We start from the raw sequence: 25,925 nt of genomic DNA, 5'->3' as shown, positions 1-25,925 counted from the left end.
ATTCCAATTCACTCTGGCTAAGTAACATCAAACCTGGGCCTGTTTTATCAGTCAAAAAAGCTTTAACTTGATAATAGCAAAAGAAAGTATTATTTGGCACATTATTCTTTATTCATTCAAATATTATAAATCTTCTAGCTTCAAAGAAATCTTCTATCCTCTCAATACCCATCTGCATCCAAGTCCTCAAAAATTGGTTATCCATGGAAAATGGAATAATTCTATTTTGATATAAAAGCACTTTTCATGAAATTAAACCTTTTGCACCTGTTCCAGAATCATTTTTTTTCATAATTCAATCAGATGTTTGAAACTGGTGTATCTGTATCTCCCACCAACAATTTTGAATTCTACTTATAAATAAAATCCTGTATATTAATTTCTCCTATTTTACTAAGTTCTACATTGACTCAATCTTGATTGAGGAGCCTTATAATAGTTCTTAAAGTGGGGAAGTTGTAAACCTCCCAGTTCAAACTTACAAGTTAATTTTTCCAAAGAAACTCTTGCAATTTTCTCTTTCCATAAAAAATTTCTAACACCCATATTCAAGTCTTTAATAATTTTTTGACTGAAAAAGATGTTGAAAGTGTTCATCATAATACAATTTACTCTACCTACTAAAGTTATAGGTAAGTTATTCCACTTATTCAAATCCTCAATTATTTTATTGTAATGGTAAATAATTTATTTATATAAATTAATTCAAATTGTTAGCGACCTGAATATCTAAATATTTAATTCCAGCATCTGTCCACCTAAATTGAGAGGCCTTTCTACATTGAGTATAGTCACTCTTAACTAAAGGCAAAATTTCACTTTTGTCCCAATGAATCTTATACCCAGATACTTCACCATATTCTTCCCGTCTTGTATGTAATTGACACAAAGAATTCATAGGGTCTGTCAGGTAAATCAAAGCATCATCAACAAACAAATTTATTTTATATTCTTCTTGACTGACTTTTATATCCTTAATCTTAGAATCTTGTCTTATTAACTCTGCTAAAAGCTCTATTGCCATAAGCCACTACTTTTGGAGGTGGATTTTTATATAAAGGTTTAACCCAATTTATAAATGTTCGTTCAAAGCCAAACTTTTCCAATACCTTAAACAAAAAATCCCATTCTAGTCTATCAAAGGCCTTCTCTGCAACTAAAGCTGCTGCCACTCTTGTCTTTTCCAAGCTAAATGAATTAAACAAATCAATCTAATTTAGTGGTACTAACTGCAGAGCTCAAAAAACACAGCTTACCAGAGAAGAGTCTATCAACTGTTTTTTTATTTTAAGCAATCGCACGCCTTATAAAGGGGAATGATGTCAGCACGCCTCACAAAGGTGAATGATGTCAGTGCGCTTCACAAAGTAGAGTGAAGTTAGCGCGCTGCAGAGTCATTGTCTCTCTGGCAACATACCAGTCGGGAAGCAATGTGCTCCGTCAACCCAAGCGGGTGTGCAAATGCGGGCTTCTCCTGGGCAAAGAAGGGGAGCCTGCATCATTCTGTGCCGGCCACTCGGTGCAGCAATTCTGCCTGTCAACTGTGTGACTTCTCACTCCGCCACACTAGCAACATTATCAGCAGATGGTCGCTTTTTAACAAACCCTATTTGATCACAAAACTCAAAACGGTCAACCAGTTTACCTATCTCGGCTGCACCATTTCATCAGATGCAAGGATCGACAATGAGATAGACAACAGACTCGCCAAGGCAAATAGCGCCTTTGGAAGACTACACAAAAGAGTCTGGAAAAACAACCAACTGAAAAACCTCACAAAGATAAGCGTATACAGAGCCGTTGTCATACCCACACTCCTGTTCGGCTCCGAATCATGGGTCCTCTACCGGCACCACCTACGGCTCCTAGAACGCTTCCACCAGCGTTGTCTCCGCTCCATCCTCAACATCCATTGGAGCGCTCACACCCCTAACGTCGAGGTACTCGAGATGGCAGAGGTCGACAGCATCGAGTCCACGCTGCTGAAGATCCAGCTGCGCTGGATGGGTCACGTCTCCAGAATGGAGGACCATCGCCTTCCCAAGATCGTATTATATGGCGAGCTCTCCACTGGCCACCGTGACAGAGGTGCACCAAAGAAAAGGTACAAGGACTGCCTAAAGAAATCTCTTGGTGCCTGCCACATTGACCACCGCCAGTGGGCTGATAACGCCTCAAACCGTGCATCTTGGCGCCTCACAGTTTGGCGGGCAGCAGCCTCCTTTGAAGAAGACCGCAGAGCCCACCTCACTGACAAAAGGCAAAGGAGGAAAAACCCAACACCCAACCCCAACCCACCAATTTTCCCCTGCAGCCGCTGCAACCGTGTCTGCCTGTCCCGCATCGGACTGGTCAGCCACAAACGAGCCTGCAGCTGACGTGGACTTTTTACCCCCTCCATAAATCTTCGTCCGCGAAGCCAAGCCAAAGAGAGATTTGATCTGTATGAATTAAATTTTAGCTAATCTATTTGCTAAAATTTTAGCAATAATTTTTTAATATGCATTCAATAATGATTTTGGTCTATAAGATGCTGATATTGTTAAATCTGAAAACTTACCCTACAAGGTTTAGTGATCTAAATCACTTGGTTTATTAGCTTTAGCTTAATCTGAAGAGACCAAAGGAACTGAAAGCAGTCAGTCGTCTGCTGACAGCTCTGGAGCTGTGGAGTAAATATTTGCTTACAAAGTATCAGCACATTTTGCGAGTAGTAAATAATCACAAGTTTCAACGCATCTTGGACTCTGGTTTTGATCTTAGCCAGGAGAAAATCGAGGGCATACCACGTCTGCTGGGCATATAAGTTCAACTCTTGTAGTTCCTTATTTAATTTGTCTAGCGCAGCAGCCGTCTCGTTGCCCAAAATAGTCAAATTGCAGACTAAATAATTTTGGTTCTTATTAGTGCCTCCGTTTGTTAATGAGCTCAGAATACCACATCCAAGTGAGGACCCCAGAGAATTGGGATTTCTCCAATCTTCACAGAAGCTATCACTTATTGTTCGGAGAACCAGAACGGGGTTTTGTCCATCCCGCCAGGGGGCAGGGGACTGTGAGAGGGCCTAGATGACCTATGGCAAGATAGGTAGGGAGGCTTTTGGCTGTTGCAGTTCTTGTTCTGTTAAAGAGGAACAGGCCTGGACGGGTCCGATAGCACGTAGCATTCGGAATCGGGCAGGGCTGGAAGAATCCTGGCCTACCAAGCCACACAATTGAGAAAGTCAGGTTGCCTCGTTTAAGATGGGTTCCATTACTACCACAAACTCATCTCACCATTTGGGGGTGCACCCCTTCCATTTCCACCTCAATTTTAGTGCACTGGAGACGTCTCCTTGTAATCGTTTCACCTCATCCATGTCCGGCATGTGGCATCTTACTGGCAATACAGAAGATTTATCAGAGGGAATTGACAGATAATTTCCCATGGCTGCCTCTTTAGCTACCCAATCGGCAAACCTATTTCCGACTGAAATAGGATCATTTCTGGAGCTATGTCCTTCCCATTTAATAACTGCCAATTCAGTGGGGCATTTTAGTGCTTCTAAGAGATTATGAATATGAGGATTTTTTATCTTATGTTCCATGGAGGTAAGGTATCCATGATGCTTCCATAATGTCCCAAAATCGTGAGCTACGCCAAAAGCATACCTGGAGTCAGTGTAAATGTTGATTTGCATGTCCCTCGCTAATACAAGCACGAGTCAGAGCAAAGAGTTCAGCTCGATGTGCAGAGAGGCTGAACTGAAACACACCTGCTTCTACAATCTCACCCGCCTGGGACACAATGCCATAGCCAGACCGTCTGTTTCCACAATCGTCGATAAACGAAGACCCATCCGCAGTGGCATCCACAGTGGCATCCACAATTGGCTGATCTTTCAGATGTTGAGGGATTCCAGAAGCAATTGTTCTCTCAGTAAACAGTCATGTGGAGGGTCCGCAAAATGTTGTGGGGGTTCTGACAAAAAGGAAGCCAGATTAATGGTGGAGCAGTGCTGAAAAGTATGTGAGGGATTGGTCAACAAGGCAGCTTCATACCGACTTAGCCTGGGCTGAGAAAGCCTCTGGGTTTGCGAAGAGGTGAGAAGGGTGACAATGCTGTGTTCAGTATATATTTGCACAGGACTGTGTAGCATAACATCCAAGGCACCCTAAAAATCATAAATATGTCTGGCAAAAATCTGTGTGCATGGTGGGAGGCCAGAAGCCACCGGGTCAAGTTTTGTTGAGAAATACGCAACCGGGCAACGTATGGTTCCGTGGTACTGAGTCACTACTGCACTTGCACAGTTTTCTCGAATTGCTACATAAAGCTGAAAAGGTCTATCATAGAGAGGTTGGGCCAGTGCCGGAGTAATGGTAAGGTATCCTTTTAATTTCTGAAAAGCCTCTCGCTGTTCTAGAGTAAGAGTATATTCCTATGGAGCCTTAACTGATCCCATTGTAGACAGAACTCGTGTGTAAAGTCTAGCATGAGGTATCCATTGTTGGCAGAAGTTAATCAGATCCAAAAAGGCTCTAATTTGCTTTGGGGCTGTTGGTTCGGGAAAGGCCAGGATGGGGTTGGTGTGGGAGGCAGTTAGAGTTCTCTTATTAGCACTGATGTGACAAATTCCTTACCCCGTGATACTTTTCTTTTGGTATCACATACTCTCGCTGATATAGGAAATGCAACAGATGATCAGTATCTCTAATGTTGTCCTCGAGAGAGAAAAAGAGAGAGAGAGAGAGAGAGAGAGAGAGAGAGACTGGCAAGTAATAAATCGTCAACATACTGTATAACTGTTGATCATCCTGGTAATTCCAACTCAGCCAATTGTCCCTGTGATGTCTGCAAAAAGATGGTAGGCGAGTAGATGAATCCTTGAGGTAACCGGGACCACGTATTTTGGCATCGTTCATATGTGAAAGTGAACAGATACTGATTGTCGGGATGTAGTGGGATGGCAAAAAAGGGATCTTGTAAGTCAGGGGTACCCAACCTGGGGTACATGTACCCCCAGTGGTACATTTGCACTTTTCAGGGGGTACATTGGGTCTGAGAGAATAACCACTACTGTACAATACATGGTATTGAAATCTGCAGTCAGATTGCACAATGTCATTTTTTTTACCCTTAATTTTTAGGGGTACACAGGAACCTATAAAAATGCCCAAGGGGTACAGAGGAACAAAAATGTTGGAACCCCTGTTGTAAGTCTACAACTGTAAAGATGGTCACATCATTTGGTACATTGCCCAATATTGTGGCTGGGTTTGAGAAGACAGGGTGCATATGGGACATGATATTGAATTTTCTCTTTGATCCCGATAATTCAAACTAGGTAAACTTATTTGAGATTTAAAAAAATTCTCAATTCATTCTCAAGACAACTAGACTCAGACATATAAATTAAAATAAAAATCTTTAAATATTATCATTAATTTCTTGAGGTTTATAAGTAAACATCTTGGAACTCTTTTTAATAGCATTAATTGTCTAGAAGCGTATTTTGTTTTCAGCTGCCAAGCAAGAACTTATGAGCCCTTTCGCCTAATTCATAACATCTTTGTTTAGTTCTCTCAATTAATTTTTCCGTTCTGTCAGTGTGAATCATGTTATAATGAAGTTTTTTCTTGTGTTTAATTTCTTCCTTTTCTCATCAGAAGCCTTTCTCTGTAAACCTTTTTCCAAGCTTTCTATTTCCTTTTCCAATTGATCAACCTGTTTCATATAATCTTTCTTAACTTTCGTTTTGTAACATATTATCTGACCTCTCAAATATGCTTTCAAAGCGTCCCAAAGAATAAACTTATTATACACTAAATTATTTATTTCTAAAAAAATCTTGTATTTGTTTCCTTATAAAGTCACAAAAATTCATCCTCTTCAACAATGTAGAATTAAATCTCTACCTACAAACCTTTCGCAGGAACAAAACGTGTCATCAGAAGTGGTGAATGATCAGATAAAATTCTAGCCTTATACTCTACATGCATAATTCTTCCTTGTAATTGTGTGGATATTAAAAATAAATCTATTCTCAAATAAGAATCATGCCTATATGAATAAAAAGAATAATCCCTTTCCTTCAGATTTAACCTTTGCCAAATATCTATCAAATTTAAGTCTCTCATCAAACTCAAATTGAAGACGAGGAGGAGTCACGTGATGGAATAGTGGCCGGTAGGAGAATACCAGCCCTCTCCAGAAAAGAAGGAAAAAAGTAAAGAAAAAGCAAAGCCACACAAACACACAACAAATAAAAAATAAAGGTGTGGAGGAAATGGCACCAAAGAAAGAAAAGCCAAAAACAACAGGAAGAAAAGAAGAAGGAAAGACGCCGGAAGAGAAAGGTGAAGGCCTTCCATGTACGAAGAAGCAGGGACCCGCCATGGAAAGAGGAGCCCACTCCCTGAGGACAGTGGAAACCCCGCAGGGTCGCGACCCACTGAACACAGGACTAGAAAGATGGCTCACGGAGGCAAACAGAGATGCCAACCACACAAGCGCGAGGAATCGCACATGTGCGATGCGCATTTCAAAAACAACACCGACGGGAGGGGGAAACAGCTGTGGAATGGAAATCCACAGCTTGAACAGCTGAGAAAGACCCAACAGCAGGGCTCCCAGCGGGAAGATACAGAAAATAACGGGAACGGGAGGGATGAGAATGAAAAAAGGAAATCAGAGACACAGCAGATAACCAGCCCAGAAGAAGAGGACCAACATCAAGACACCATTAAAAAAACCCAACAAACTGAGACAAACAGCCCAACAAGAAAGTCAGAAGTGACACAGATACAAGGAAGAGAAGAAGAAGAAGACACAAGCCCTAGAGCAGAGACAGAAGAAGAAGAAGGAAAACATCAAGCTCTGCACAGAGAAATAGAAGATAAAGGGAATGGACTGTAGATAGATAGGAAATTTTTTGAAGAATATATGGAAGCAGTAAAATAATGGCAGACACGAGAATTTAATGAAATAAAAAGAAGAATAAAAGGTACAGAAGAAAAAGTGAGCAGATTAGAGCTGGTCATGACAGAAATAGGGAAAAGAGTAGACAAGGTGGAAGAACGAGAAACAGCCGTACAAATGGAAGTGGACGACTTAAAAAGAGAATTGGAAGAAACTGATAAAAAAGTTAAAGAGACACAGGAGTTGTTAGCTCAGAAGATGGATATATGGAAAATTATAATAGGAGAAACAATATAAAGATAGATGGCCTTAAGGAAGATGAAGAAGGCAAAGATATGAAAGAATTTATAAAAGAATGGATCCCCAGGGTCCTAGGAATTCCAGAAATACAGGAAGGAATGGAAATAGAAAGGGCACACAGAACATTAGCCCCAAAACCACAGCCACAACAAAAACCAAGATCCATTCTAGTAAAATTCCTGAGATATCTTTGGCTTGGCTTCGCTGACGAAGATTTATGGAGGGGGTAAAAAAGTCCACGTCAGCTGCAGGCTCGTTTGTGGCTGACAAGTCCAATGCGGGACAGGCAGACACGATTGCAGCGGTTGCAGGGGAAAATTGGTTGGTTGGGGTTGGGTGTTGGGTTTTTCCTCCTTTGCCTTTTGTCAGTGAGGTGGGATATATATACGACAAAAGAAAATATATTGGAGAAGGCAATGAAAAAAATGAGAGAAGACAGAAAGCCACTGGAATACAAAGGTCAAAAAATTTTTTGCTACCCAGACATAAGTTTTGAGCTCCTGAAGAAGAGGAAGGAGTTTAACGCAGCAAACTCGATCCTATGAAGAAAGGCTACAAACTTATGTTAAGATATCCAGCGGTGCTTAAAATAGTTATCCCGGGGCAGCAAAGCAGTCTGTTCTCGGATCTAGAGAAAGCACGAGAATTTGCAGAACGCCTGCAAAACAGAAAGAGAGATGAAGAGATGCAACAAGAACAAGAATGACGACAAACTTCATATAAAGAAGAAAAGTAATGTATAAGTAAGAACTAAGAAGGGGAAGAAAAGGGAAGAAAGGAAGTAAGGGGGGGAATTAAGAGGGTGAGCTTTGTTATATGTGAAGATAAAAGTCTTTTCTGGAGGGGGTTGGGAGGGAGAGAATAACAGTCACTGCTAAATCAGTTGACGCTTGCGACCGGGTTCGCAATCCAAATGGAGAGGGGAGTTGTGGTTGTGGGAAACTCAGAGAGGGGGGCACATTTGGGGTTAAGGGAATTTTAGATCTGGGAATAGTGGAAATATTTTATGTTTTAGAAGTGTTGTCTTACAATGTGTTCAAAAAAAGAAAACAGAAATGGATAAGGAGGGAAGGTGGTGATGAGGAAGCGGAAATGAGAGGTAAACAAAGTATGAAATGGCCTTGTTGAACTATATGACTATAAATATTAACGGAATACATAACCAAATCAAAAGGAAGAGGCTGTTAAATTTACTGAAGAAAGAAAAAATTGATATAGCATTCATGCAGGAAACACAAGAAATTAAGGAGTGACTGGGTAGGGCACGTAACGGCAGCATCATATAATTTAAAAGCCAGAGGAGTAGCTATATTAATCAATAAAAATTTACCAATCAAAATAGAGGAAGAAATAATAGATACAAAAGGGAGGTATGTAATGATAAAGTGTCAGATATCTTCAGAATTTGCTCAATGTATATGCACCTAATGAAGAGGATCAAAAATTTATCCAAGATATCTTTTTGAAGATTGCAGATACGCAGGGGAATATACTGATAAGAGGGGACTTTAACCTTAATTTGGACTCAAAGATGGATAAAACTGGAAAAAAGACTAGCAGAAAGAACAAAGTAACCAAGTTACAGTAATACCAAAGATGGGGAAAGATCCACTAACACCAGCATCGTATGGACTAATATCTCTACTCAACACAGATTATAAGATAATAGCTAAACTATTAGCAAACAGATTGGCCGACTGTGTACCAAAAATAGTAAAACTAGATCAAACTGGATTTATTAAGAAAAGACGAACAACGGACAATATCTGTAAGTTCATTAACTTAATCCATGCAGTACAAGGAAACAAGACACCAACAGTGGCGGTTGCCTTAGACGCAGAGAAAGCCTTTGATAGAGTAGAATGGAATTATTTATTCAAAGTACTACAAAAATTCCAGAGATCTTTCTTCTAAGTAATATAAGAAGTAAAGAACTTGGACTTGATTTGGATGGAGCACAAAAAAGATTTATTATGATAGCCTTAGCTGTAGCAAAAAAATGTATTATGTCAACCTGGAAATTAGAAGATAGCCTGAGAATACATCAGTGGTACATAGAAATGAATAAATGTATTCCATTGGAAAAAATAACATATAATTTAACAAATAAATTCGAACAAATTTGGGAACCGTGCATGGAACATAACAGAGAAGTCCTACCGCGGACCTCCACCACCTAAAATGACAGAGTAAAAATAAATCCAAAGGGTTTCTATAAGTACATTAAAAGTAAAAAATTAGTGAGGGATAAAATTGGACCCCTTGTAGATAGTGAGGGCAGGCTGAGTGAGAAGTCAGAGGAAATGGGGGAAATTATGAATGATTTCTTTGCCTCGGTATTCACTAGGGAAAAAATTATTGAACCAGTTGAGGTAAAGAAAAATAGTGGGGAGGTAATGAAGCATATAAGGATAACCGAGGAGGTAGTGATGGCTATGTTGAAAAAGATAAAGGTGGATAAATCTCCGGGACCAGACAAAATATTCCCAAGGACACTCAGGGAGGCTAGTGGACAGATAGTGGGGCCATTAACAGAGATATTTAGGATGTCACTGGCTACGGGGGTAGTGCCAAAGGATTGGAGGATGGCGCATGTGGTTCCGCTGTTTAAGAAAGGGTCTAAATGTAAACCTGGGAATTATAGGCCCGTGAGTCTGACGTCCGTGGTGGGCAAGTTGATGAAAAGTGTTCTGAGGGATGGTATTTATAATTATTTGGAGGTACAGGGATTGCTAGGGAGTAATCAGCATGGTTTTGTCAGGGGTAGATCATGCTTGACAAACCTGATTGAGTTTTTCGAGGGGGTTACAAAAAAGGTTGATGAAGGGAAAGCTGTGGACGTTGTCTATTTAGACTTTAGTCAAGCTTTTGACAAAGTTCCCCATAGGTGGTTAGGAAAAAAGATGGAGGTATTAGGTATAAATGAGGAGGTAGTGAAATGGATTCAGCAATGGATGGGAGGTGTCAGAGACTAGTGGTAGAAAATTGTTTGTCCAATTGGAGGCCAGTGACTAGTGGAGTTCCTCAGGGATCAGTCCTGGGTCCACTATTGTTTGTTATATATATTAACGATCTGGAAGTAGGGGTGGAGAATTGGATAAGCAAGTTTGCGGATGATATAAAGATTGGTGGTGTTGTGGACAGTGAGGAAGATTACCGTAGATTAAAAGGTGATTTAGGAAGGCTGGAGGTGTGGGCTGAGAAATGGCTGATGGAATTTAATACAGATAAGTGTGAGGTGTTACATTTTGGAAAGGCAAATCTAAATAGGTCATATGCATTAAATGGTAGGCTATTGAGATGTGCAGAGCAACAAAGGGATTTAGGAGTTGTGGTAAATAGTACCCTCAAGGCTGATACTCAGGTAGATGGTGTGGTGAAGAAGGCATTTGGAATGTTGGCCTTCATAAATCAGAGTATTGAATTCAAGAGTAGGGAGGTTATGATGAAATTGTACAAGTCATTGGTGAGGCCAAATTTGGAGTACTGTGTACAGTTTTGGTCACCAAATTATAGGAAAGATATAAACAAAGTAGAGAGAGTGCAGAGAAGGTTCACGAGAATGTTGACAGGATTTCAAGGTTTGAGTTACAGGGAAAGGTTGTGCAGACTGGGGCTTTTTTCTCTGGAGCGTAGAAGATTGAGAGGGGACTCGATAGAGGTGTTTAAGATTTTAAAAGGGACAGACAGAGTAAACGTGGATAGGCTTTTTCAATTAAGAGTGGGAGAGATTCAAACTAGAGGGCATGGTTTAAGATTGAAGGGGGAAAATTATAAGGGGAACATGAGGGGAAATTTCTTTACGCAAAGGGTGGTGGGAATGTGAAATGAGCTTCTGACAGACGTGGTCGAGGCGGGATCATTGGTTACATTTAAGGAAAGACTAGATAGTTACATGGATAGGAGAGGACTGGAGGGGTATGGACCGGGTGCTGGTCACTGGGACTAGGAGGGTGGGGATTTGTTATGGCATGAACTAGTAGGGCCGAACTGGCCTGTTCTGTGCTGTAAGTGGTTATATGGTTATATGGTTAAGGAGAAGAAGACGAAATGAACTGACCCAGTATGTAAAAGTAGATGAAACAAATTTCTTGTTTATTTTCATTGTGTGATGACATTGTTTAATGGGTTTAATATATCATATATGTTGAATGTTGAGTGGGTGGGGAGGGGGGTGAAGGAGGGAGGGAAGGGAGGGGGAAAAGGGGAGAAAATGACACTGTGTATATTCAAGAGGGAAATGTTTGTGTGTATTTTGGTCAGTATGGTACATAGTGTGAAAAATAAAAAATTATATAAAAAAACTTAAATTGAAGACTCTCATCAAACTCAAAGTCACCTTTGCCACTTTTGCCCTTGTAACTAATCTTGCCAACTTATCCAGCACTGGATCAAGAAAGGATTAAAATCTCCTCCTATCAAAACTTTCTCATAAGCTCAGCTAAAAACATAAAAGTATCCCAAAAAAATTCTTCATCATCTACATTTGGTGCCTAGATATACATAAGTGTCCACATTTTAGAATAAATTTGACAATGTATCAAAACAAATCTCCAGCAGGATCTTTAACCACATTTTGAATTTTAACAGTTTAAAGTCTTCTTAATCAGTATCGCAGCTCCTCTTGCTTTAGAGTTAAACATTGAAGCTACCACTCGACCTACCCAATCTCTTTTTAATTTCTGGTGTTCATTCTCTGTTGAATGAGTCTCTTGCAAAAAACCAATATCAACTTTAATTTTCTTTATATAAATTAACAATCCTTTTCTCTTAATCAAATTATTAATCCCATTTATATTAAAACTTACAAACTTTAATACGCTCCTGACCGCCATTTATCTACTTCCAAAAAATTCAAAACTCTCTTTGCCTCTCCTTTTGGACCTCCAGCATCTTAAGACTATCAATCACACTTGACATTTCTGTCCAAAAGTAGAAAAAAAACTAGAAAAACTCCCCAATAGAAAAGTTACTGCCAAAAGAAAGGCCAGGACTACCCCCCTCTATTGTACAGGAAATGGTCCTCAAGACAAGGTGGCACATCATGGTTACGGAAGGAGAAGGAAACTTCTCTTCCCCCACCCCCACCCTGGTAGTAACAATCACTATATAAATTTTAATTTAAAAAACAATTCATTTGTAGATGGAGGCAGCCTCTTAAAGATCATACTCACTTGTTCGTTCTCAAGATCTTCAACTTCTTATTGCATCTATTATGTGTCAGACAGAATTATTTTTCTTTCCTCTGGCTCTCCACTCTCTTCCCTCTTTATTCATAGACCCGAAGGTCCCCGTTCTCTCTCCCTTCCCTATCCCTCTGCCTTTTTCCAGCTCTCCACCCTCTTCCCTCTCCATTCACAGAGCCATCTCCCTTCCCCCTGTTTGCTGGTGTGCCCTCCCTCCTCTATCCACCTATCACCTCCCTGACTGTGGGCCTGTGCTCCTCCCCCACCCCTCCACCCCATCATTTTATTTAGACACCTACCTACATTTTGTTCATACTTTTGTGAAGGGCTCAAGCCCGAAACATTGGTTATGTATCTATCTTTGCTATATAAAGTACACTGTTTGATCTGCTGAGTTTCTCCAACATTGTGGTTTTAATTCATCCACGGCGTCTGTAGACTTTCATGTTTTACTTCCAGAATCTTTCTTTCCCCAGGGTAAAAAATGTTAAATACAAGTGGACATGTATTTAAGGGGAGGGCAGAAGTTTAAAGAAGATGTGTGGGATATTAGGGACTTTATTCATTGGAACATAGATGACTGAGAGGGGACTTGATAGAGGTATTTAAGATTATGAAAGGAATAGATAGACTAGACATAGACTCTTTCCCCTGATGGCAGGGGAGGTTGGAACAAGAGGCCATGAGTAAAAGGTAAGGGGGCAATACTTTAGAAGAAATATTAGAGGTGGCTTTTTCACTCAGTGAGTGGTGGCAGAATGGAGTGAACTTCCGAATGAGATAGTTGTGGCAGGGTCCCTTCTGTCATTTAAGAGAAAGTTGGATGTGTACATGGAGGTGAGGGGGGTTGAGGGTTATTGGTGAGGATTGGGAGGTTTGAGCTAGTGAACCGGTGCGGACTCAAAAGGCCGACATGGCCTGTTTCCGCTCTGTAAATGATTATATGGTTATATTTTAATTTAAACTCTGACAGCAGTAGTTAACTGGAACAGGCTGCCGAGTAGTGTTGGAATCAAAGGCAATAGTCGTGTTTAAGAGGCTTCTGGACACACAGCTCTGCAGGGAATAGAGGAATAGATATGTGCAAGCAACAGTTTTAGTTTAGTTTGGGCATCGTGTTTGGCACAGACACCTGGGCTAAAGGATTTATTCTTGTTCTCCTGTAAACTTGCTCTCTCTCACCTTTTTGCAACCAGCGCACAAAGTAAATTAGTGTGTGCACAAACTGAACCAAGTACTGCAGTTCAAAGAATAAAATCATAACTAAATACGTTATTTTGTAGAGTGCAATCATACTTGGATTATATTAAAACATGCCAGTTTTATTAGCCAGGAGAGATAAGGCTGCCCCAAAATGATCTTGAAACAATTTCCAATTTACATCTGCACAGGCATTCAGTGCGCACGTACTTTGGTCATGGGGAAGAAAAAAAAATTTGCATAACAAAAGTTTTGTGCACACTAACTACTTAAAATTAGAGGAAACATTGCTCTTAACTGTTTGTGTCCCATTTACCATCCCTCTATGTTCAACTACTTGCATTGGGTCTTGGCCAAACAACTCGATTTTAAAATTCACTTTCTTGTTTAAAACGTCTTCCATGACTTTAACCTGTCTCATCTCTTCATCGCCTGGGGTAGTGGCAGAGGCAAGTTTAATGATAACGTTTAAGGAAAGAGTTGGATAAGTATCTTAAAGGAAAAAGTTTGGGTAGTGGGGCCAGCTGGAATACCCTTACTTATAATGAAGACAAAAATACTGGAAATGCGCAGCATGTCAGTTGGCTCCTGTGAATAAAGAAACAGAAAATAAGTATAATTTATCAAACAACATGCTTCACTGCTTCCTTCAGGCAAATTAGCTCCAACTATGGTCCTACCGGCATGCAGTGACATAGAGACCACGGTTCGAAGGGGGAGCAACACGGATGCTCATTTCGGCAATGTACTTCTTTTTTTTTTAAACTTTATTTAAAATTTTATGACATGAATAAAATAAAAATTACATTTAAAGAAATAATAAAAAATAAGATAATATAAATTAGAATACTACATCATTAAACTATACAAATTAACCACCCCAATAATTATAACACAACATTAATCATCTAATTTAAAATTAGTCCAACCCTACCCCCCAAAATAAAGAGTGAAGAATTAATTAACAATATTGTAAATAAAATAGAAAAAACCCATTTACAAAAAAAGGATAAAACTTAACAACAAAAAAAATTACTAACAACAAAAAAAATATCAATACTAAAATAATACCCTTAAACATATATTTAAATCAAACATAATACATGTATTTAACAAATGAAATCCACTTTAAAACTAAGTTCAAATATTAAAATCATATATCAACCACATATCTGTTATTCAAAAAAATCTTAATTAATAATACATAAATACAGAATTTCCATTAATAGCAAGTTTCCTTTATAATTCATCGAGAGAACAAAACCATCCCTTAGAAAAACAATCAGATAAACTTTTTATTCCCTTCCCCTCCCCTTATATAAAAAAAAGGAAAAAAAAGAAAAAAGTTCAAACTCTTATAAAATTCTCCATTTATAACATCTTCAAAATTCTCTATCGAAATTAACTTAATTTTATTAAACTCTTCTCCCTCAATGTATTTGTACTTAATTTTCTTCTTTTTCTTCTTATCACCTTACCCCTCATCTTCCTCTTCATCTAATTCAACATCCTCAATTTTTGACTTATTATCTTCTGTGACATCATCCTCTTAAAAAAGAAAAAAAAGAGAAAACCCCCCCAAAAAAAGAGAAAAAAAAGGAGAGAAAATAAAAAAACCTCCTAATTCCCTCTCAATTACAATCAGAAAACGAAAAGAGTAAAAAAAAAATATTTATTTAAAAAAAAATAATAATAAAAAACCTTCACTTCTTAACCCAAAAATTAAAAAGAAAAAAAAAACAGGTCGGAGGTCACAACTACCTCCTCCTGTTTAAACCGCCCAAAGCAGTAACTCCCCCAAAATATTGGGTGTGAGATAACTCACAGGTAGCTGATGACTTCTGGAAACTAGTGCCCACCCAGTTCCCTCTCCCAACTCCCATTTCATCATTATTTAAACTATTTAAACTCTTCTCAAAAAAAAGATAAAAGATTTATTTTTTTAAATCAACGTTACCACTTCGGCCACCATTGCTTCCATTTCTTTTAAAAAAACTGGATCCCACCTTACATCTCTACTCTCTTTGGAGACCTTGAAGGACTACATCGTTCCTGAAACTGCATGATTGGTAGAGACTGAGCAAAGTCCATAACCTCTTTAGGATTGTCAATGAACTTTGGCTAATTTCCATCCTAAAAAATCTTCAGTACTGCAGAATACCTGAATGTTCCCTTATGTCTTTTTTTCCACAACTGTTCTTTCACAGAATTAAATTCGCGTCGTTGAAACATAATTTCTTGACTCAAATCTTGATAGAAGAAAACAGGATTATTCTGAACCATCAAAGGAGATCTATTTTGCTGGGCATTTCTAATAGCCGTACGTAAAATTGTCTCTCTGTCACAATAGTTTAAACAACGGATCAAAACAGATCTTGGATTCTGTCCTGAAAAAGATTTTCTTCTTAAAACTCTATAAGCACGTTCCAGTATTAAACCTTCAGGGAATTTATCCTGTCCTAACACTCGTGGAATCCATTCAGTAAAAAATTTTCTTGGATCTGGTCCTTCTATGCCTTCTGGCAAACCAACAATTTTCACGTTGTTCTGTCTAGATTGATTCTCCAAATAATCAACCTTTTTTGCTAAATTTTTATTTTGGATCTGCAATGTTTCAATTATTCTATTTTCATCTTGCAGTTGATCCTGTGCATCGACTAAACCTTGATCACACATTTCAAATCTTTCAATGGTTTCAAGCTTCTTTCTTTCTTTCTTTGGCTTGGCTTCACGGACGAAGATTTATGGAGGGGGTAAAAAGTCCACGTCAGCTGCAGGCTCGTTTGTGGCTGACCAGTCCGATGCGGGACAGGCAGACACGATTGCAGCGGTTGCAAGGGAAAATTGGTTGGTTGGGGTTGGGTGTTGGGTTTTTTCTCCTTTGCCTTTTGTCAGTGAGGTGGGCTCTGCGGTCTTCTTCAAAGGAGGCTGCTGCCCGCCAAACTGTGAGGCGCCAAGATGCACGGTTTGAGGCGTAATCAGCCCACTGGCGGTGGTCAATGTGGCAGGCACCAAGAGATTTCTTTAGGCAGTCCTTGTACCTTTTCTTTGGTGCACCTCTGTCACGGTGGCCAGTGGAGAGCTCGCCATATAATACGATCTTGGGAAGGCGATGGTCCTCCATTCTGGAGACGTGACCCATCCAGCGCAGCTGGATCTTCAGCAGCGTGGACTCGATGCTGTCGACCTCTGCCATCTCGAGTACCTCGACGTTAGGGGTGTGAGCGCTCCAATGGATGTTGAGGATGGAGCGGAGACAACGCTGGTGGAAGCGTTCTAGGAGCCGTAGGTGGTGCCGGTAGAGGACCCATGATACGGAGCCGAACAGGAGTGTGGGTATGACAACGGCTCTGTATACGCTTATCTTTGTGAGGTTTTTCAGTTGGTTGTTTTTCCAGACTCTTTTGTGTAGTCTTCCAAAGGCGCTACTTGCCTTGGCGAGTCTGTTGTCTATCTCATTGTCGATCCTTGCATCTGATGAAATGGTGCAGCCGAGATAGGTAAACTGGTTGACCGTTTTGAGTTTTGTGTGCCCGATGGAGATGTGGGGGGGCTGGTAGTCATGGTGGGGAGCTGGCTGATGGAGGACCTCAGTTTTCTTCAGGCTGACTTCCAGGCCAAACATTTTGGCAGTTTCCGCAAAGCAGGACGTCAAGCACTGAAGAGCTGGCTCTGAATGGGCAACTAAAGCGGCATCATCTGCAAAGAGTAGTTCACGGACAAGTTTCTCTTGTGTCTTGGTGTGTGCTTGCAGGCGCCTCAGATTGAAGAGACTGCCATCCGTGCGGTACCGGATGTAAACAGCGTCTTCATTGTTGGGGTCTTTCATGGCTTGGTTCAGCATCATGCTGAAGAAGATTGAAAAGAGGGTTGGTGCGAGAACACAGCCTTGCTTCACGCCATTGTTAATGGAGAAGGGTTCAGAGAGCTCATTGCTGTATCTGACCCGACCTTGTTGGTTTTCGTGCAGTTGGATAATCATGTTGAGGAACTTTGGGGGACATCCGATGCGCGCTTAAAAGCTCCATTAATGACTTCCACCATCGTGTTCATCTTGGAAATAAACAGGTTCACAAAATTAGCTAAGTGACTCGATACAGAATATATCTTATCTTCAAGATCCTTAACAGACATTTCAACAGAAGTAGATTCAGGCATAATGGGGTCTTGCTGTTCCTTAGAGACCACGGGATCTTCTGTCCCTTCCCTTAATTTAGTATCTTTTCTAGCAGTTTGACTTTGTATAAAAATCCCTCTCAAAGTCCCCCCAGCAATGCCAGGAGACTGAGGATCAGGGTTATCTTTAAGCCAAATCTCTTTAATCATCTTCACTGAATCGATGTCTGGAAAAACCGTTGTAATTGAAGATGCATTTTGCAGCGCCATCACTATAGCAGTCGAATGACAACTCTTTAACTCTCCAGCTGGTGGCGCCCCAGCTGATTCAACTGTCAAAGCCTCAGCAACAACACCCGCAGTGGCCACCGTGCGAAACACTGGCACCCGTCCAGCCCCTTGGTCTGAAAGCTGTTGAGTGCGACCTTCAGAGAGCCTCACCGGCTTAAAACAAAGCTTCAATGCCGAACTCTGCACGTCCTCCTTTGGATCCATTCTACGTTGAGTCCTGGCTTCCTGTAAACAAGTAGGCTCAGACAATTTCGGAAAATGTAGTTTTTTAACAGTCTGTGGATATTTTCTTTTACCTTTTTTTTTGCATATAAACCATTAGGTATCAATCCAGCACCTCTTATTATTTATAAACTTTTAAAAGAACTTTAACGGGCACTTAAAGACAAAACAATAAATCAGAGTCAGGAGAGGTCTGGAAGGCACGTCTGTTCCCTACGCCATCTTGCCACGCCCCCTTCGGCAATGTACTTCTTGATCCTAAACCAGCCCTTGACTGAAGAACTTAAACTCTATGAAAAGATTGTATGGAATTAACAAATATGAAATTTAAATATTGACAATTGTTGGGGGTTTGAGTGGAAAAACTATAAATAAGATATTAAAAAAAAAAGAAACAAAAAAAAAATGAGGAGGTATGTATTGCCTCCAAGGATGAAGAGTCTTGTGATGAAGAGTCTCTATTCTGAAATACTTAGCTGCTTTGTTTTCCACAGATGCTGTCTGACTCACTGAGTGTTTCCAGCACTTTCTGCTTTACTTCAGATTTCCAATGCCTGCAGTAATTTTTTAAATTTACATGAGCTGGATTGACTTCCTCTGCTGTAACCATTCTGCAATTTCTGCAGTTTGTGCACCTCCAATTTGGATCTGTTGTGCACACCTTTCCCACACCACTCTGCCTCTCTTCCTGACTCTCTCTCCCTCTCTCTCTCTCTCTCTCTCTCTCTCTCTCTCTCTCTCTCTCTCTCTCTCTCTCTCTCTCTCTCTCTCTCTCTTACCTGCTGTAACTCTTAACTCATTCCTGAAAATCCTCTCTCTTTGACCCCACTTTCTAAATAATCAAAAAACAATGCATGAAGGTTAATTGGATTGTTTTTCTCCTGAGAAGGACCTTAGGAGTTTTAATAAGTTGAAGGCGGTGCATAAACCTTGGATGTCTGTGTTTGTAGGCATACGATGCTCCCCTCGCTTGTCGGTTGGTAACAGAAATCCCAGTGTGGGGGGTGTGGGGGGGTGGGGGTAGGTGGCATGATCCATGAAATTAGATGGGCTGCTTCAGGATTCAATTTATTATCATGTAATAAACAGCGTCATGTAACACAAAATCACTTTTGTCTGCTGTAAGACAGACAGATATGCCATCAGCAGAAATTGCCTGAAGCCCCTCTTACAGTCAGAGAGAGAGAAGCAAAACAGAATCCTCCTAGAGCCACCGAGTGTCCGTAGATGCACCTCCAGCACTTCCACTGCCTCCGCAGCCACACAGAATACAGTCCAAATCTTTGGCAACCCAAGCTCCAGATCTGAACCTTCGACACGGTCAGGAACCCTTTGGTACCTCCTTGCATCCTGGTTCCAATACCTAGTACCCCTTCAGCCAGTTTCAAGCCAGTCTCCAGCAGCCTGCAGCCCAGCGTGAATTTCCTGACAGCAGTCTCCAGCAGCCTGCAGCCCAGCGTGAATCTCCTGACAGCAGTCACCAGCAGTCTGCAACCCAGCATGAATCTCCTAACAGCAGTCTCCAGCAGTCTGCAGCCCAGCGTGAATCTCCTGACAGCAGTCTCCAGCAGCCTGCAGCCTCCATGGGTTCCTCGCCTCGAGTCGCCAGCAGCCTCCTGCATGCATTGGTCTCTCAGCCGCAGAGCCCCCTCACTGATCCACTGCTATGGTCACCGTTACATTGGTCGTCTCCTTCGTTTCTCCTTATGAGACAGGGGATGGTCTTCCTGTTTATTAGTGCCCTGTGCCAGTCCTCCTCTCCCCTGGAGTCTGCAAACCCCTTGTCCCTGAGGTCGCTGGATTTTAAATAAAACTACCGTCAGTTCCTTTAACGGGCCATTCAAAGCCTGTGCAGACCTGATGATCATTGACTGAGCTGTTGGACCCCGCGGGAGGGTTGTATCTCCGCTCATTGCTCCCCACAGGTCCGCACCAGCGGCAGCACTGCCATTTTTCTCCCCACAGATGTAGCCTAATCCTCTTTGTACTGTAGGTTTGCTGCTATAAGTCAAACCCTGGCAGCACTCTTACCTCATCTATTGTAGTCAACATGCACTTAGATTATCCCCAACCAAACTAAAAGCAAATGTGCCAGTGAAGTGGTGGGACTCCTATTTGTAGCTGTAACGATGTGTTCAGTTAAATTTGAGATGGAAGAGATACCATGGTCTAAATGCTGTGGTGAAAGTAGGGTATTCTGAAACTTTGTAAATTCAGCTATTATAAAGGAAAGTCACGAGCTTATAGGTAGACTCAGTTCAGGACTTGCCTAACCTTTGGCTTATTTTATTCTACAGCTAAAAGGGACTCTTCGAGTACTTTATTTGGTATCAGTCGGTCTGGGAGCTTCCAGTCGCTTTCTGATTGTAAGTTTATTCTTTGGGATTATTTAAAATTAACTTAACAAAGTTTTGGTCTAAGCTCCACATTACCTTCCATCCGTACCTACTTTATTTAGCAACTTCAAGTTTATTATCATCTGATTGTACATATCTTCTTTGGCTTGGCTTCGCGGACGAACATTTATGGAGGGGGTAAAAAGTCCACGTCAGCTGCAGGCTCGTTTGTGGCTGACAAGTCTGATGCGGGACAGGCAGACACGGTTGCAGCGGTTGCAGGGGAAAATTGGTGGGTTGGGTTTTTCCTCCTTTGCCTTTTGTCAGTGAGGTGGGCTCTGCGGTCTTCTTCAAAGGAGGTTGCTGCCCGCCTAACTGTGAGGCGCCAAGATGCACGGTACAACCAAACAAAAGTGTCTTTCTGGACCACGGTGCATGCACAGACACAATACACAGCACATAATAATGGATGTGTGTGTCTTTAATAATCATGTATGTGTGTGTCAATATATATATTTTTTTATCTGAAATCAGATTCTCAGAAATTCTCATTTATCTGAAATTTTTTCGGAGCCAAACTGACTTCACAAGTTGAAACGTAAATTCGCCCAACATGAAATTAGATGATGATTGTCCTCGTTTCAGGTAACTCCCTCCCTTCTCTCTTTCCATTTCTTCTTTACCTGCCCCTAATGACCTTTCTCTCCAACTCTCCCTCTCAAACTGCGTGCCACTGTCTCCCAGCTGCAAGCGGTTGGAAGAATCCTTTCTCCTGGCGCCATCAAGGAGAGCGGCGTCCCAGGCAGGAACGGGACCTTAGGCTCAGTGGCATCCCCTTCCCTCCCTTCCTCCATGGAACAGTGGAGCTCCCTGATGCCAACTCCAAACCCTCCCCTCAGCCTTCTACCGCACATGCACACTGGCCTCCCTGGAGTGCAGTAGGCCTAGCAGGGGAGAATTCGGAGTGGGGACTCAGGCATCGGGGCCTGGGAAGCTTCCCTGGGCATCAGCAGCACTTGGGAGGTCTCAGTGATTGGTGGTGGGCAGCAATTTTTGGTGAGAATTAATGCTAAAACAGCCTTCCATTTTTGTTTAAACTTTGATACAAGTTCTGTTCCTACTGGGCTGTTTTTTTTCTCAAAAAATGACCAGTGCTCTGAAAAAAAACCTGTTTATCCGACAAAGGCCCGGAATGATTTACTTGGTTACAGTGTACTTTTCATGAAGCTCACAGCCTGTGGAAAGACGCTCTTTCCCAGCCTGGCAGTCCTGATTTTGATGCCCCCCCCAACATCCTCCCTGATGGTAATGGGTCAAAGATGCTGTGTGCTGGATGGAAAGGGTCCTTCCTAATTCTTTGAGCCCTACTTTTTTAAAATTTTTTTTATTTTTCACACTATGAACCATATTAACCAAAATACACACAAACATTTCCCTCTTGAATATACACAGTGTCATTTTCTCCCCTTTTTCCCCCCTCCCTTCCCTCCCTCCTTCACCCCCCCCACCCACTCAACATTCAACCGATATGATACATTAAACCCATTAAAAAATGTCATCACACAATGAAAATAAACAAAAAAATTGTGTCATCTACTTTTACATACTGGGTCAGTTCATTTCGTCGTCTTCTCCTTCTGTCATTTTAGGTGGTGGAGGTCCGCGGTAGGACTTCTCTGTTGTGTTCCATGTACGGTTCCCAAATTTTTTCAAATACTGTGATGTTATTTCTTAAATTATATGTTATTTTTTCCAATGGAATCTTTGGCTTGGCTTCGCGGATGAAGATTTATGGAGGGGGTAAAAGTCCACGTCAGCTGCAGGCTCGTTTGTGGCTGACAAGTCCGATGCGGGACAGGCAGACACGGTTGCAGCGGCTGCAGGGGAAAATTGGTTGGTTGGGGTTGGGTGTTGGGTTTTTCCTCCTTTGCCTTTTGTCTGTGAGGTGGGCACTGCGGTCTTCTTCAAAGGAGGTTGCTGCCCGCCAAACTGTGAGGCGCCAAGATGCACGGTTTGAGGCGAGATCAGCCCACTGGCGGTGGTCAATGTGGCAGGCACCAAGAGATTTCTTTAGGCAGTCCTTGTACCTTTTCTTTGGTGCACCTCTGTCACGGTGGCCAGTGGAAAGCTCGCCATATAACACGATCTTGGGAAGGCGATGGTCCTCCATTCTGGAGACATGACCCACCCAGCGGAGCTGGATCTTCAGCAGCGTGGACTCGATGCTGTCGACCTCTGCCATCTCGAGTACTTCGACGTTAGGGATGAAAGCGCTCCAATGGATGTTGAGGATGGAGTGGAGACAACGCTGGTGGAAGCGTTCTAGGAGCCGTAGGTGATGCCGGTAGAGGACCCATGATTCGGAGCCGAACAGGAGTGTGGGTATGACAACGGCTCTGTATACGCTTATCTTTGTGAGGTTTTTCAGTTGGTTGTTTTTCCAGACTCTTTTGTGTAGTCTTCCAAAGGCACTATTTGCCTTGGCGAGTCTGTTGTCGATCCTTGCATCTGATGAAATGGTGCAGCCGAGATAGGTAAACTGGTTGACCGTTTTGAGTTTTGTGTGCCCGATGGAGATGTGGGGGGGGCTGGTAGTCATGGTGGGGAGCTGGCTGATGGAGGACCTCAGTTTTCTTCAGGCTGACTTCCAGGCCAAACGTTTTGGCAGTTTCCGCAAAGCAGGACGTCAAGTGATTCTCCCAGAATCACAGTGCGGCTTTCGCGCAAACAGAGGAACTACTGACATGGTCTTTGCCCTCAGACAGCTCCAAGAAAAGTGCAGAGAAGAAAACAAAGGTCTCTACATCACCTTTGTTGACCTCACCAAAGCCTTCGACACCGTGAGCAGGAAAGGGCTTTGGCAAATACTAGAGCGCATCGGTTGTCCCCCATAGTTCCTCAACATGATTATCCAACTGCACGAAAACCAACAAGGTCGGGTCAGATACAGCAATGAGCTCTCTGAACCCTTCTCCATTAACAATGGCGTGAAGCAAGGCTGTGTTCTCGCACCAAACCTCTTTTCAATCTTCTTCAGCATGATGCTGAACCAAGCCATGAAAGACCTCAACAGTGAAGACGCTGTTTACATCCAGTACCACACGGATGGCAGTCTCTTCAATCTGAGGCGCCTGCAAGCTCACACCAAGACACAAGAGAAACTTGTCCGTGAACTACTCTTTGCAGACGATGCCGCTTTAGTTGCCCATTCCAATGGAATACATTTATTCATTTCCATGTACCATTGCTGTATTCTCAGGCTCTCTTCTAATTTCCAGGTTGACATAATACATTTTTTTGCTACAGCTAAGGCTATCATAATACATCTTTCTTGTGCTCCATCCAAATTGAGTCCAAGTTCTTTACTTCTTATATTACTTAGAAGAAAGATCTCTGGATTTTTTGGTATATTGCTTTTTGTGATTTTATTTAATACCTGTTTAGATCTTCCCAAAACTTTTCCACTTTCTCACATGCCCAAATTGCATGTACTGTTGTTCCTGTTTCCTTCTTACAGCGAAAACATCTATCTGATACTGTTGGGTCCCATTTATTTAACTTTTGGGGCATGGTGTATAGCCTGTGTAACCAATTATACTGTATCATGCGTAACCTTGTGTTTATTGTATTTCTCATAGTTCGGGAGCATCGGTTTATCTTGGGTAAACTTGTACCTCTCACTTTGTTCGTTTAGATTGGTCACAGTGTTTGAGCTACCGAAAGAAAATAGACACACACACTGAGAGCAGTTCAGATTATACAAATGTTTATTACAAATTCAAAAGCTGATTTCACACTACAATATGCAAGCCCTTCCCAACTATACTTATCAATGCTTGGACTGGTCCCAACTGCTGAAGCGAGGCAACAACTGCACACTTGTAGTAGGTTGTCAGGGCGCCAGTAGCAGCTTCTCCACCTCCCCTGACCGGGACGTTGGCTGGACTCCAGAAGTTCTTCTTCTTCTTGTTGAGAGATGTTGCCACCTCTCGGAGAGTCTCTCCCTTCAGCAGCGGGACCTTGCCTTTTATTACCCAAAAACTGCTTACCCAAGCACCTATTCCCAGCACAGCAAGAAAGATAAGCAAGCAAGCTAGCATGCTAGGTTAATTAACGAATAACATAATTTTCAGCTTATCATTTTTAATTCAATGGTTTATTCTACATCAAGGCTAGGCTCTGACAGTCTGTGACCAAAACAAGCAGGAAGATTAAATGTTCTCGGTACATAGATGTCCTTTCTTCAGATAACAGCATCTCTGGCCCCTCAGTGGAGTTTTGCTTATGTCTGCTGAGTCTAAAAACAATTAGGTTCTCAGCCTTGCAGAATCCAAAGCTGCAAGTTTTAAAAAAAAAAAGGTTCTCAGCTCTGCAGAACCAAGAGCTGGAAATTAAGAAAAAAACAGGTTAAAAAATAGGTTAGAATCTTCCATTAAATGGTTTTCCCATGTTTCATTCTTTATCTTTATGTTTAGATCTTGTTCCCTTTTTTGTTTGGGTTTACAGCTTGTTTCCTCATTCTCTTTCTCTTGTAGTTTGATGTACATGTTTGTTATAAATCTTTTAATTATCATTGTGTCTGTAATCACATATTCCAAATTGCTTCCTTCTGGTAACCTCAGCCTGCTTCCTAATTTATCCTTCAAGTAGGTTTTCAGTTGGTTCAAAAGATAATAATTGATTTCCCGAAAAACAATTTTCTACTCTTTTGATCCCTTTTCTCTCCCATTCTCTAAAGGAAAGGTTATCTATTGTAAAAGGGATTAGTTGATTTTGCGTCAGTATTAATTTTAGTAGTTGATAATTTGTTTTATTCCTTTCTACGTGAATCTTCTTCCAAATGTTGAGCAGATGGTGCAGTACTGGTGAATTCCTATGTTGCACCAGCTTTTCATCCTACTTATATGGTATATGTTCAGGTACCTTCTCCTCTATTTTATCTAACTCTAATCTGGTCCAATCTGGTTTTTCCCTTGTTTGATAAAAATCTGATAGGTATCTTAATTGTGCTGCTCTATAATAATTCTTAAAGTTTGGTAGCTGTAAGCCCCCTTATTTGTACCATTGTTAATTTATCTAGCGCTATCCTCGGTTTCCCCCCTTTCCATAAGAATTTCCGTATTATTTTCTTTAGCTCCTTGAAGAATTTCTCTGTTAGGAGAATTGGTAACGATTGGAATAGGTATTGTATCCTTGGGAAGATATTCATTTATTGCAATTTACCCTTCCTCTGAGTGTTAGAGGTAATCTTTCCAATGTTCTAAGTCATCTTGTAATTTCTTTATTAACGGCTGATAATTTAATTTGTATAGATGGCCTAGATTATTATCTAGTCGAATACCTAGATTGCTTGTGTTTGCCATTTAAATGGTGA

The 25,925-nt window shown here is 41.3% G+C and overlaps 1 protein-coding gene across 3 annotated transcripts in view; it reads left to right on the top strand.

Moving 5' to 3' along the window:
- The window catches only part of vipas39 (VPS33B interacting protein, apical-basolateral polarity regulator, spe-39 homolog), a 109,362-nt gene that overhangs the window by 22,403 nt on the left and 61,034 nt on the right, over positions 1-25,925 (top strand). For 2 of the 3 annotated variants that reach the window (XM_069916048.1, XM_069916049.1), the window contains exon 5: positions 20,513-20,581. The exons of the other annotated variant lie outside the window; for it this stretch is intronic. In XM_069916048.1, the coding sequence (XP_069772149.1) occupies positions 20,513-20,581 (69 nt within the window). The remainder of the gene's footprint in view (positions 1-20,512; positions 20,582-25,925) is intronic. 3 annotated transcript variants of the gene reach the window in all.

The sequence above is a fragment of the Narcine bancroftii genome, chromosome 2 (genome assembly GCF_036971445.1).
Source record: "Narcine bancroftii isolate sNarBan1 chromosome 2, sNarBan1.hap1, whole genome shotgun sequence".
In the NCBI taxonomy this organism is placed as follows: domain Eukaryota; kingdom Metazoa; phylum Chordata; class Chondrichthyes; order Torpediniformes; family Narcinidae; genus Narcine; species Narcine bancroftii.
This window is presented reverse-complemented; position numbering and strand designations above follow the sequence as displayed.